This window comes from Archocentrus centrarchus, chromosome 4 (assembly GCF_007364275.1).
Source record: "Archocentrus centrarchus isolate MPI-CPG fArcCen1 chromosome 4, fArcCen1, whole genome shotgun sequence".
NCBI classification, from domain to species: Eukaryota; Metazoa; Chordata; class Actinopteri; order Cichliformes; family Cichlidae; genus Archocentrus; species Archocentrus centrarchus.
In genome coordinates, this window is record NC_044349.1 from 20,447,046 (window position 1) to 20,461,014 (window position 13,969).

Here is a 13,969-nt window from a genome sequence, read left to right on the forward strand (position 1 = left end):
TTGATTTCAGCTAATAAAATTTCTTTTGTGCTCTTTACAGTTTACCTGCATGCAGCCAAAGCCTCCTTAAACCTGATTGGTCAATAGCACTTGACTATATGTAGACTATAAACATAAGCAAGAAAGTCCCTCTGGAACAAATATCTTGTTCCTTGCCTAATAACTGTACGGAATTTATTTGTAGACAGTCAGTAAAGAAATGCATCGCTGGGATGTTGAGGAGTACACCGTCTCATACCCTTACATTCTGTACACTGGTTCTCTCTTCATTCCCCTCTCCTCTCCTTTCCTTTCTCTCTCCTGTAAAAGCCATACCATGTTGTTACTTTGGCCCGCTCGTAATGCAAGCCTTTACCTCTCCACAGCCCTTCCTCCATCTTTTCTTTATGCTGCACCACCCCCCACACCCACTCGCAGCAGCAGCGTGGTTAGGAACCCAGCAGTAAGCAAAAATCCCCCTGCTGCTGAATCGCTTTCCACTAATACCAGATTCATTTAGTGGTGGCCAAGACTGTGCTTGTGTGAGTTTGTGCAGGTTTGTGTGTGTTCGGCTCTGATGCCTCTGTGTAGTTTATGTTGATGAACAAGCATTGCCCCTAACTACCAACTTGACGTTTACGACTTTAGACAGCAAACAGGAGCTTGGTTCAGTGTCGCATGTATAGATACACTGAAACCATTAGAGAGTTCCCTTGTGATCAAGGTCTTCAATACAGCCAGCACATTATCATCACTGCAGTATTTGTCATGGTTTGTTCAGTGCCTCCTTTGGTTACCTGTAACCCATCTGATATGTGTAACAGTGATTATTAAGTGGGGAAGTCCCAGTTTCACATTAAAACAGCACTGAGCTCACAACCTTGAGGGTGTCATTGAGAGGCCTCCGTTTGACTCCAGCCCCTCTTTAAGACTCACTCCGTCATCCTGCGGATCATTGTTCACTGCAGGCCGGATGAAGTTGTTTGGGGAGAAAAATACCCTGTCTCAATGCTGCAAGATTGACTTTCGGTCTGAAAACAAATCCTATCTGTTTTGCATGTTAATTTATTCCCTTTTGCTTCAGAAGAAAAAAAAAAACTGTTTCCTTCAGGAAGTTTGTAATAAAAGCCTTGCGATCAATGATAATGGCATTTGTGCTTGTGTTTGTCATCTTCGCAAAAGCAACAGTGGTGGAGTTTCCACAGATTTATTTGTATACTAGTGCTGTAAGTGGCGTGTAAATTATCCTAACTGTCTGTGTGGCTCTTTATCTTTGTAAGCCAGTACTATTAGACCCTATCCATTAATGCCCATAACCCAGCCAATCAATGCTTAAATAAAAATCAGCTCAATTTGTAGCATTTTATGCAAACGTGCAAACTCCAACCAGGCTGACTCTTTGCTTTTTGTTTTTATAATGCTACAGGAATGGCTAAAACACAAAGGAATCGATATCACTTACGTTTGGGTTATGTTGGCCTACTCTCAAACAAATGCTGCATGTTGCTGCATAGAAATTAGTTTCATACGGATGTACACTGTGGTGTAATTTCATTATAATTCTATACATCCTGTGCTTAGCCAACACCATAGTCACAGGGAGTAAATCCATTGAAATTTGTAAGCTTTTATCAATGCAGTAACTCCAAAAGGACAATACTAAAGACTGAGAAGGAACATGTATAGTCAGTGCCAGTTACAGCTAATGACACTGGGTTCATGTCTGCTACACTGACACAAAGTCTACAAACAATTATTGTATGTTTTTAAAAGTATTTGGGATGTAACTTGAGCCGTTATTAGAAAAGAGGCAGCAGAAATAGTTTGATAGGATTTCACCTAAAATGAAGACCAAAGGGGGCCTCTGAAACAGCCTTTAGGTGACCATTATTGGCAGTAATATTTATTAATAAATAAATACATTTTCAGTAGCATTATGGTCATGTTAGGGTATTTTTTTAATAGCCTCACTGGTAAAAGTCCTCCAAACAGTCTATTTACCACCTTGACATAGTGACATACTCCCTGCATATGGACTATATTCTCTCTTTGCCTGACTACAAAGCACATTTGCCCATATTTCACAAAGCACTCTACAATTAGTTAACAGCACAGGGATTAGGGGTAGATTTGACAGTGCAGTGCTGCAATCTGCTGTTGTGTCTCTTTAGCACTGAGAGGATCAGAGAAATAGCCAGCGAGCATCTGTTTCTGCACTTGTTTTATTTCGCTCCCATCTTTCTTTCTTTAATCTCTCTTCATGTATCTTTCTTGTCACCCCCCCACCCCGAGAGCGAGAGCGGAAAGCAGTATCAATCACTGTTAACTGACTGACCACTGTCTGTTGGTGGTACTAAATGGATCCCCACAATTGAATAGAGGCCTAAGTGTGTGGTAAATGCTCTCAATGGGTAAATGAATTTGCGGGTTAACTCGCTCTAAGAGCGTTTCAATAAGGCAAAATAATAAAAACACCTACAGCACATATTTTTCTTTTGATATATTAAAAACAAAGTCCAGCTGAAAATCTTAACTCTCACATTCATCACTGCAGGCCTGGAGTATGAAAAAGAAAGCATCCGAGGGTAACCCAAAGACAATTCAGCTTTATTTTTCCTCATATAGATTTGACTGTACACAGTTCATACCATTACACAGAAGGCATAAATGAATAAATTCAGTGCTCTCTTTTACATCTTTTTCAAAGACACATGGCAATAATAAATAGCACTCATGAAACAAGACGATCAACACATTTTTCAAACTGTACAAAATTTACAACAATAAAGATGCAAACTTCTGAGACAACACAGACTTAATGAAACTGTAGTGGTAATATGTTTGTATATCATTTTACTGCAAAACTTAGATAACAGCCCAAAAATTACACTGTAAATATTATGCAGGTATCAGTGAACCCCATACTGGGTATCTTCTGGCACATGCAAGGGAATAAATAAGGTAACAAATCTATACTTAGGGTTGATGTAGTTATGAATTATAGACTAAATCCTTTATTTTTAACTGTCACATATTAAACAATTACCAGGCAAACTTAAACTATATGACCTAATACAGAGTAATATTTTGATCTTGAGCACACTATATTTTGTTCAAATCTGTGTGCATGTTGCTTCCCAAAATTATTTTTAAGTAGACTATAAGTTAAAAATAAATGATGCCATTGATAAATTAATATTTTAGTAAATTAATAATCAAAATATGAGCACTTTCCCCCAATATGCCTAACCTTGTTGTGAATAATAAATTTACTATTTATCTATTTCAGTGTAATTTAACTAAGTACTTTAATAAATCTAAATCTTACCCGCATATAAAGCTTTATAGCTTAATTATCTAGTATAGTTATATCCAACAAATAACTACACTGTAATTTTGGAGCTGTGATCTGAAGTTTCTCATAATAGTGTCACTTTGCATTTCTTGACTCACTTTCTGGTATTTAAAAAAAAAGATAACACTTGTTTCTCTCGCTCTCGCTCTTTTTTTTTTTTTTTTGCGTGTTTGTTTGTTTGTTTTTTTACAAAATGGTACCCACATATATAAGTTTCTCTTTTGAACAGAAACAGAAGCAGAGATCAAATCTGAATGATGGTTCCTGCATGCTCAACAGGTGAAGAATCAGAAAACACGGATTCTTTGACTGAACTGTGGGAAACATATCGGCCCAGCAGTCACGCCAGCACTGACACTAAAGCATCAGCCCTGAATGTGGGGGACTATTGGTAATCCCTCTGACATGCAGGCCAGGCAGTGGGAGAACAGGCTGACAACACATCTGGGGTCAGTAAGTAGGTTGATAGCAGGCAAAGCTGGACTGAGAAGATTACCAAGAGCAGCCTGGATCAGACTGAAGAAACTCAACAGCCAACACAAAGAGAATTTTCATCTGTGTTCCTGCTGCTACTTGTTAGTGTTCTGTGTCAAATTTATGTTTTATCATTCAGTTCGCTTATCAGTGTCTGGAAAGAAATCTGCATACAAGTGAATAGATTAACAGTTTACATGTGGGATATATTTAACTGCTAGAACTGAATTTCTCCAAACTGTATATGTCTCAACTTTCCCTTAAACATATGAGCTTTTATTCCTGGTGAGTCTGAGATAATTTAATACTGACGGACAGCTGCTTCCAGACCAGCTTTTACACAGATGAGAACGAGTCAAGCACCTATAAATATAGGCGAGAGATCCGCTGTATGGCAAACAGTGTTTGCCCTCATTCAAACAGGGGGAGACATGAACTTCTATAAACAGACAGACAGACAGACAGCCCAACAGTCATCTATTTCCTCATCTATTTCCTCATAAGTAAGTTGGAGCAATATGTTTAAAAAAAAAAAAAAAACATCAGTATGGTTCAAAATTAACACTTGTGCCACTCTTTTTGTAAATTTCTCTCCCAATGAAACACTGTTTTTTGCCTTGTGCATATGTCTCTCCTCTTTTTGTCTTTCTGTCCCCACATTCCTGTCCGTACATGTAGAAAAAGAAGAGGAGAGTAAAGTGCATTGCCAATGTAAAGGCTTTTGATATGGCCAGACTGCAGTCCTACTCTGTATGAATCAGAAGCATGCAGGTGCCTCCTGGGTCTCATAGGGACTTTGATCTAGATTGTATAGCCCTAATGTTGTAGCTGTCAGACGGGGATGGCGTGGTTTATTTCAAGGCATGAGACAGTATTATCTCCCCGTGAGCATATTCCACCGATGTATTCGAAATCCAGTCTCATTTTCAGTGAGTGAACGAACAAAATAAAGTCAGACAAAAAAGAAAAAAAATTGTATGATACAGTGTTGATTTTGAACATTCAGTGTGGAGGTGTTCTTCACCGCTTCTGCCCGGACTACGCATCTCAACCCGACGACTACCCCACCGATTACGACTGCTAAGGAACTGAGAGTCACACTTCTTTTCTCCCTTCTCCTCTTCAGCCAACGTCACAAAACATACTAGCCGTGGAGGGTGATTGAAAGAAATGTAAAAAGCCTTCTGAGTCCACTTTGATGTATCCCCACAGTAATTTTTTTTTTTTTTTTTTACCACGTTTGAGACTCAAAATTGGGAATGGTCCATCTCATCCAGCCATGAGGCGGGGCTGGTGGGGAAGTCAGGGTATCCCGTACTGCTCCCTGTGGAGAGGTCTGAGGTTGGGCCCCCCGCCATGGCCCTCAGAGCCTGTCCCACACCACCCGGTCCCCCCTGCACCACTAGGCTGTCCATGTTGAAGCTCAGGTTGTTGAGGAGAGGAGTGTGGCCGGGCAGAGAGGCGATGGAGGAGGGCGACTGGGGGAGACCGTAAGGGCTTCCTGCTCGGATGTCGTGGTACTGCTGTCCTGCCGTATCAACAGAGAAGCCACCATTCAGCGTGTTGGTCACATCTCCGACACTCCCATAAAGCCCATTGGTGTGGCCGAGATCTGACAGAACCTGGTCATCTGTAGAGGGGAAACCATCACTTAGCACAAGGGGTGTAAAAACTTTGAAACATAAACAGCTCTGTCACCTGCGTAAGCATTATATAGTTGTTATATTTCAATACAGTTAAGTGCTTTTACGAGTCAGATTTATTGTGTCAGTGTTACGTGCCTTTCATGGAGGTACAGTAAATGGACGAGCCACTGAAGTCTTTGAAAAGCATTTCAGTTCTGTTAGCGAGAGAGTGAGAAAGGATGCTCTGTCTGCTTCATCTCTAACCAAGCAATTACTGCAGCACAAAATATTTGTTTTCATCTCTGTCCCTCCTCTGGGTGGCTTCAATAACAACAACGCCCCAGAGCGCTTTCTCTCTAATTGACTAAAAGCCTCACATGCTTTATAGAGTTTCTGTCACCATGTTTTCATTTCTCATAAAAATAGCCTTCTTTGGCTTGAGGACTTTTATGACTACCAAAAACGGGGTGTGCAAACATTAAATAACATGGGATGTCTAAAATGCCGTTTGCATCCCACTAAGGACCCTCTCTCTTTTCCAATAAGCTCCATCATGGTGACAAACAGAGGCAGGAGGATGCGTCAGCAGCCACAGGGATGTGTGACGGGAATGTGAAATGAGAATGCCATTTTGGATTTGCCCGACTGCGACACCACGCATTGATGAATGCTAGAAAACAAATGAAATGCCACAAAGACACTTCCAATTGCTGCTGTGCTCGTGTCATTTAGCAGCTTCTGGGCTCCCTCAATCCCATTAGCACGGCGGCATGACTGACAATTCCCCTTCAGGGATCTCACTTTTAAGCAATAAAAGTTACATACCTCTGAAGCTCAGTTCACTATCGCTGAGTCCTGCGTCGTCAGCTGAGCTCTCCTTCTCCACTTTAGTTCCTCCCCGGCTGCGTTTGACACTTTTATAAAACTGAGTCCAGCGATGTCGGCCTGCATCTTTCTTCAGACGCTTCTCCTTTGCTCGCCGGTTTTGAAACCAAACCTGTTAAAGATCATATTTATCATTTAGTTCAAATAATATCATAATTATTCAAAACAATTAAAAACATCTCCAACTAATCATGATCGACAATATATTGTTAGTCTGACTTCAGTCTCGGACTATGTTTAACACAATATAGCTTGAATTTTGAAAAAATATTTGTATGTATGCGCAACATGAGCTTCTAAATGAACGACGCAATCATCATGATAAACTCATAAAACACACTTCATGTATTTTATGTACTTCACAACACTTGTGAAATTTGAGGTAGGAAAGTGCAGTAAGAGTCATAAAAGGTCAAAAACAAAAGCATGGCATTAAAGTGAATGCATGAAAAAAAATATAGCTTTGCAGTTGTATCTGCATTTGGAGTTTGAATATTATATGATCTTTTTAGCTCTAAAACCTCTAATAAAAAAGAACAGGTTGGTTGTTTCGTGTAATACTGTACATATACTCAATTTAAATGTCAAATTCAAAGAACCTTCATGAGAATTAAACTGAAATTTCATTTTTCTTTCTTCCTTTCTTTTTTATTTTTAGCAATTTTAAAGGCCCCACTCTGTAATCAGATGCATCAGGGAATAAACTACTTGCTTCATTATAAAAACTGTTTCTGATTTAAAGATGTTGTTTCAATCCCCAGTGAGTAACAGATTTCTCGGGGACATGGGGACCTGCATTAGAAAGAGACAAAATATTTTACCTGCACCACTCTCATGTCTAACCCCGTCTCTGACGACAGCTGCTCTCTGACGTGGCGTGCAGGCTTCGGCGAGTTTTTGTAGGCACTTTTGAGGGTCTCCAGCTGTTTGGCGGTGATAGTGGTCCTTGGTCTCTTGGTCCCTGCCTCTGAATCATCTGAAAACACCATTACAAGTGTGACTGACTTCTTCTTAGATTTGTCACATTGGTTTAACAGGCACTGCCCTCAGGTCTTTGCATGGAGTGTATCTGTGCTCAGTGAAGTGAATGGTCATGTATAGAAGTGTATTATTGTCCTTGTGGATCTGTCCCACTCCCACAGCAGAGGACATAAATCTATTCACTGCCAGAGGAATGGAGTTATTGGAACAGCACCTTTCTTCACTTTGCATAATCAATCAGAGATGCATGGACATCTCAGAAGAGAAGGAGGGAGCAAAACAGCACACACCCACAAACAAACAACATAGATCCACTGTCAGTAGTCGTATTACTAATTTGCACAGTGCATACAGCTTCATCCATAAAACACTGTGTTGTGATTCTGGTGTAGTTAAGTGAAGCTGGAGTCATCACCACTGAATCAGGTGGGGAGAAATTTGGAAGAATTATTGAAACACATCTTTTTACTTATTTTCAGTAAATAGAGGCACACACGAGACTGGATTAGGCTAAGGTCTCATTGTAACTTAACATTTAATACCCTTGCACACCTACCATTTTGTTTGGCGGCCTCATAATCCACCTTGCACACCAGCCTCCCATCTTCCATGAGGTAAAACTCATCTCCGGTGGCCAGCTGTCTGCTGCACATGATGCAGGCGAAGCAGTGCAGGTGATACACAAAGTCCTGTGCCTTCCGCACAACCTGTGTCGGAGGGATGCCCTGCTGGCACGATGCACATTTTGTTCCAAAGCGTCTGCAGGAAAACATGAACGGAAGAGATGCCATTAGAAAATCTGTAAAACACCTGCAGGGTGGATTGATGGAAAGAGCTAAGATTAAAATTTCACACTCTACATGACTATTTCTTCAACTGCAGCTGAGAATGATGGCACAGTGTCTGTATTAATAGGAGTTCCAGCTGCTGAGCAGGGAAAAATCAGGCCTCGAATGTGTTTCTATTAACAGCAGAGCTGCCAGCAGACTGATAGATGGACAGGATCAGTACGCTGTGTGGGCTGTGCGTGTCTGTTTGTGTGTGCATCTGCATGTTTGCATGTTTATGTGTTTGCAGATGAACTACTGACAGCTAGAGGAGGAGCAGGAAGAATAAAAAGAGAACAAGAGGAAGAGGAGGAAGAGGAGGAGGAGGGGTGCTCACAGTAAACACACCCTGAGGAGAACCAATAAAACACTGACTCGGGAGAGGCTTTAAATCATGGCACAGACGGACAAAAATAAAAAGAGCAAGGTGAGGTCTCCAAATCACCACTGGGAAGCAAACATCAGCAAAGCTATGTGTATGTATTATTTAGTATATGTGTCTATGTGTGTGTTTGACCATGCTACCCCCCACCCCCCCACCCCCACGCTGCCCCCTGGGTCAGCTAACACAGTTAGCTCCCAGTGAGACTCCAGAGCTCTTTAGGTCTCTTTCAAGCTTTGAGCATTAAAACCTTTCAAACATGATTTAGTAAAAAGCTCCAATATGCCGATCCTGTTATGGATAAAAGTCAAACTCAATTTTCTCCTGCAATGCCTCAAACAACCAGTTGTTGAAAGGATAAATGGCAACTAGACTGTAAAATAAAGGGGTTTTTAATACTTTGTTTTAAAGTTGGCATACAGTGTGACAGAGCTACCACTACACTGTGAATTAAAAAAACTGTGCATATTATGAGGACCATCAGCAACACCTGTGTTCAATCAATCAAGGTAGCCCAGAATGCTACCTTGAATGTCTAATTCATAAATCATCAGTAGCCAACCTAAACAAAAACAGCTGTTTGAAGCTGTAAGATGTGTTTCTGTTGTGCTTCAGAAATTAGAGGAAAGTAATAAATACCTTTTATAATATATTATAATAATCAAATAAATGGAAAAAGACAAAGTTTAGCCTAACATACACCACAGTAAATTTACGCATTACACTAAATGCAATGTTAGGTTATCATTTTAATTGTGTTATGAAATCGAAACCAGCTGGTTGCAACAGTAGATACAGCAGAACTGTTACATGTTTCTTTCTCTGGTTGAGGAGGACACATTCGGATTTGTTTGGATTTTTGTCAAAGAAAATGGTGACATTAGTGCGTGCTGCTCTGGAGAGCGGCTGGGACAGTACTAACTCTGCAGGCGCTACACATGGTAACAAGAGCATCATTAAACCAAACGCAAAGTAAGAAGCGAACTGACTTGAAAAAGTCCTCCTTGCAGTAGACGCTTCCTGCCCGGGAGAAACATTTGTCCGTCAGCGGAGTCTGGCAGTCGGCGCACTTGAGGCACTTGGAGTGCCAGTGTCTGTCCAGCACCTTCAGGATGAACTTGTCCAGGATGTGCTGACTACAGCCTGCACACTGAGGGATCTCTGTGATGGGAAACAAGAGCAGTCACACTTAGCTAACAGAGACGCAATGAGGCACAAAGAGAAATAGGTGATCGTTTAGTTTCGTTTAGTTTTACCCCTATATGAAAAATTACAAATTACATTCATAGTTTGAGAGAATTGTTCCGCACATTAAACCAGATGGGTTTCCTCTAAATGCGCAAGCCTGTAGCACAGTTTTTTTTTTTTTTTTGGGGGGGGGGGGGGGGGGGGGGGGGGGGGGGAGTGAAGACCTCAAGTCAGAAAATAAAGCGCGCATATTCTCTACATATTTCCGTGTAGTTATATTAATAATAAAATTTGGGGGCACAAAATCATGAAGCATAGATTCTCATTTTCTAAAGGCCTGTCACTGTAACAAATCATTGGCTTTCAAAGGGTATTTAATTAGTTTTACCTCTTTTTGTTCTTAATTTATTCTATTCAATTATTTAATTTTTGCTATCACTATTTTATATATATATATTCTACGTTAAATCCATGCTTTGTCAAAAATGTCAGTCTCTGTCCAAGGTGCTGAACTCGTAGCTGTTCACCCATGGGCCAAAAATAATTTTCTGACGAAATATTGATTTTTCTTTCTCTTAATTTCGTTAGCCTGTTCTAGCTTGACCCTAATTAATCTCCTAATGATTTTATGGGAAGTATGGTGGCAACCGGTGTTAGAAGGTGAGGTGGTTTCTGGATGTAAATCAGGGTCAAGGGGAGATTAAATTTCATTTTTCTGAATATATATATATATATATATATATATATATATATATATATATATATATATATATATATATATATATATATATATATATATATATATATATATAAATATATATTTTTAAAAGTGTCCTAGGTACCACATGTCCACATTCAGAGACAAGATCGCTGATATTATCAGTTAAATTTGGCATCCATGTTCTACTACTTGCTACTAAACTGCACAATTCAAACGCTGAAAGACAATTCTTGCCGAAATTTCCGTCAAAACTAAAGACGATTTCCTGCCCCATTTATAGTGCATATCGCATGCCATATTTTAGTCTTCTCCATATTTCAATATTCGTATACATGTAATGACTATCTTTTATTTTGGCATATTTTATAGCATTTCTACAGCGACTCCGGCCCCTTCTATTAAAGGGTCTTAAACAAAGGCCTCCTGCAATGTTCTTTAAACCAACAATAAGTCAGCATTTTGTTTATAGACCTTTGGACTGCTTTTATTCTCTAGCGTTGTCACGCATCTGCGGGATCTCCGGAAAACACAACTCAATATTGAGAAAAAAGTGCCCAGGGCAGAAAACCACAACGAACCTACAAGACCCACATAGCATAACCTTTTTGATGTGAAGAGAAAACATATCGGCCGTGAAATCATCTTACAATAACCGTCTAAAGCGACGGGAGCCTTATGCTTAATCCCACCACACCATACGGTGTGCAAAACAAAGCTCGCAGAATCTGCAGGCGAGGACGCGCACATTTTACAGCTTTTAATGTAGGCAAATTTGGCATTTACATGATTTTCATTAGCTCAGTAAAAATTCCTATTAGCTCACTTTTTTCTTTTTTTTTTACAAAGAGTAAAAACTGATAACCTCCAGGAAATATCCAGATCCATGTGACTTCAGCTTGAAGGAAGGAAGGAATGTGCACAGTGAACACAGAGAAACATTCCGGCACAGACACAGCTTGGGCTGGCTTTGTGTCTCCTCAGTGACGAGGTAATTCATACAGAAAGAAGAGAAGAAAGTGGGGAAATTATTATGAAAGGATGGCCCGTGTCTTGGACTTTTAAATGGGAAAGCATTTTAAATATCCGGAGATAAGTGGTGGGTGGATGAAGCCGACCGGGATGGCTTTGGAGAGAGAAGTGGTGCTGAAAGGAAAGCAGCACGATTCTTGGCAACGACAGGGCGTTCGCCGTCCAGCTTCAGTGTGTGTGTGTGTGTGTGTGTGTGTGTGTGTGTCTGTGTGTGTGAGAGAGAGAAAGAGAGAGAGGGAGAGAGAGCGAGAGAACACCTCGTGTATTCAAGAGGTCTTCTTCATATCTTATTATCTGTTTCCACCACTCTCAACTCTTCACCACATGCAGTCTCATCGCTTCGGTCATTTCACACAGCAGGTGAAACTGATTTTCAGACTGTTTTAACAGGGCTGTTGTTTAGAAGAAGGGGAAAAAAGGACAGGAAGAAGAAGAAGTGCACTCTGGCAGCCTCCGGTTGTCAAGTGATTTGTGTTAATTAAACGTGAAGTAAACACTCTATATCAACGACTAATAGTCTGCAGGTTAAGGTGTAGGTGTAATTGCCCTGAGTCAGCGGATGACTGTGTGTATGATTTAAAAAAAAAAATGCCCAGATATATTTTGCGTTGCTTTTATTCCTGAAGTAATCCCGGTTTAAATCCAGGATGCCTGCTGGCCCTGCAGGGGGCTGAGTGGCAGGATCTTTATCCAATCTTTTAATCTGTCTCGAGTTATAAAATTAAAGAGCATAAGCTCACCAATATAGAGGCTCTTTTCCTTTAGTCAGGTTCAAATAATTCACTGAACAGGCTGGAAGTCTTAAATGACCCTTGTCATATCATATTTCATATTTATTTATGTTTTCAGTTGGGTGGGAGTAATGTGGAAAATAACCCTCAATATTATTCTGTACGTTTACCGGCTGTTTAAAAAAATTCCAACCTTAAATACGTGTCTTCAAATATGTATTTTGACAACAAGGAGCAGTCCAGTAATTTTCGCGCAACAGTATCCCGTTTTGGTGTGGATTTTTTTTTTTTTTATGTTACCCTATTAGACCCGTTCCATCTGTATATTTGTACTAACTGGTATATTAAATAATTAGGTCAGAGCAGAAATATATCCAGTTGTACCTCGATCTTGATTGCAAGAACAGATTATGAAAAAGGCTTGGCACAGATTAACAGAACAGATGTAAGGCATTTCTCGCCTTTGATGCCAGAAGGCAGAAAATACAATAAGACGGCAATAATTAACTTATAAATATTTGCCCTAATCCTCAATAATATTAATAATAATATTACAAAATGTCGTGTTTTGTCCTTGCATCAGAGCCTAAATTGTAATAAATAAAAGTGTATGAGCTATTTCATTTGACCCAGTGATGAGTGTCAGTCAAAGTCAGTGTGTATTTGTCTGATGGGTGATGACAACTGCGTCTGATCTCTTGACCATGCAGGCTCTTTTACAAATTAACAGCTGGGAGGCTCAGTGTGAGCCCAGCAACCTGACGGGGGAAGTTAAAGGCCAAACTAGAGAATCACAAATGCTGCTTTCCGCCAGAAAAGATCTTTCGTTAAGGATGGGTGATGGTTTGCGCGACTACTCGCAGCCTAATGCAGAATACATCTTTGCTAGAGGCTGCGTAGATTATTTGGACTTGCGGGATGTTCGTTGCTTGGCTTTGAGGCCGTGAAGCAGAATCATCTAAGAGGCGCTTTTGCACCGTGAATTATAGACTAAGCGTGGCATATTAGTGGTCTACGTGACAAACTAAGACTCCTCAATCTCGGTCGGGTTGCTGGAACTAAGCCCCTCTCCCTACAGCAAAATCCCTGCAGCACCGGTTGCACTCGACAACCAGTTTCCAGACTGATCATGAACAGAAGAAGAAGGAAAATGTCTTACGCTGCAGTGGCACTCCGAGAATCTCCGGTAAACTCTTCACAGGACTCTCTGTCGGTAGGACCGCCGCACTTTGCATCATCGTGATCCAAACCGGGAGACAAACGCACGCACATACACCCGCAAAACGGTGGGCGCACTCCCCAGTCCTGTCTTGTGGAGAAAAAAATAATAATGATGCTGATGTTGTTAGGCCTTTCTGCACTTTGGAGAGTGATCTCTGTCGCTGTCCCGTCTAGCCTCTATTCCTGTTATTTCCCTGTTCCCAGAATGATGTCCGTGCTGTGCCGCGCCGTGTTGAGCTGTTTTGGAGTGGATCAGACAGGCTGCTTGGTCCATTCAGCGCTGCAGGGGCGGCGGGGCCTGACGTCACCGCGGCAGAGGCTGACCGGGAGCCAATAGGAGAGCAGGAAGAGGAGGCCCCCGAGGCGGAAAGCATCCTCAATAGGTGTACAAGGAAGAAGGAGAAAGGAGAGGATCAGGGGAGTCTTACATGCTATACGAAAAAGTCTCTGGAGAGGCGGGACCTTGCTCCTGTGGAGACCATAAATAGCTCACTGCAGTGGCTTCCGGAGGGTCCCCGGGTAAGCAGGGTTCCTTAAGGAGAGGAGGAGAAGGGACCGATGTACTTACTTT

At 41.0% G+C, this 13,969-nt stretch overlaps 1 protein-coding gene across 1 annotated transcript; it reads right to left on the reverse strand.

Annotated features, from left to right (window-relative positions):
- Positions 1-3,644: 3,644 nt before the first annotated feature.
- Positions 3,645-13,628, reverse strand: lhx4 (LIM homeobox 4). Its single transcript, XM_030727343.1, has 6 exons — positions 13,337-13,628; positions 9,498-9,669; positions 7,856-8,058; positions 7,140-7,294; positions 6,259-6,430; positions 3,645-5,438 (listed from the first exon to the last, which is right to left on the reverse strand). Exons 1-6 carry the CDS (start codon positions 13,413-13,415, stop codon positions 5,056-5,058), a joined length of 1,164 nt encoding a protein of 387 aa, XP_030583203.1. The 5' UTR covers positions 13,416-13,628; the 3' UTR covers positions 3,645-5,055.
- Positions 13,629-13,969: the final 341 nt, after the last annotated feature.

What these genes read in the sequence shown, in the direction of transcription:
- lhx4 (XM_030727343.1), bottom strand. Translation starts at nt 13,415, where the DNA reads ATGATGCAAAGTGCGGCGGTCCTACCGACAGAGAGTCCTGTGAAGAGT. An exon ending in TCTCGGAGTGCCACTGCAGC is followed by an intron (nt 9,670 to 13,336) that starts GTAAGACATTTT and finishes TTCCCATCACAG; the next exon opens with AGATCCCTCAGTGTGCAGGC. An exon ending in TGCAAGGAGGACTTTTTCAA is followed by an intron (nt 8,059 to 9,497) that starts GTCAGTTCGCTT and finishes GTTTTCCTGCAG; the next exon opens with ACGCTTTGGAACAAAATGTG.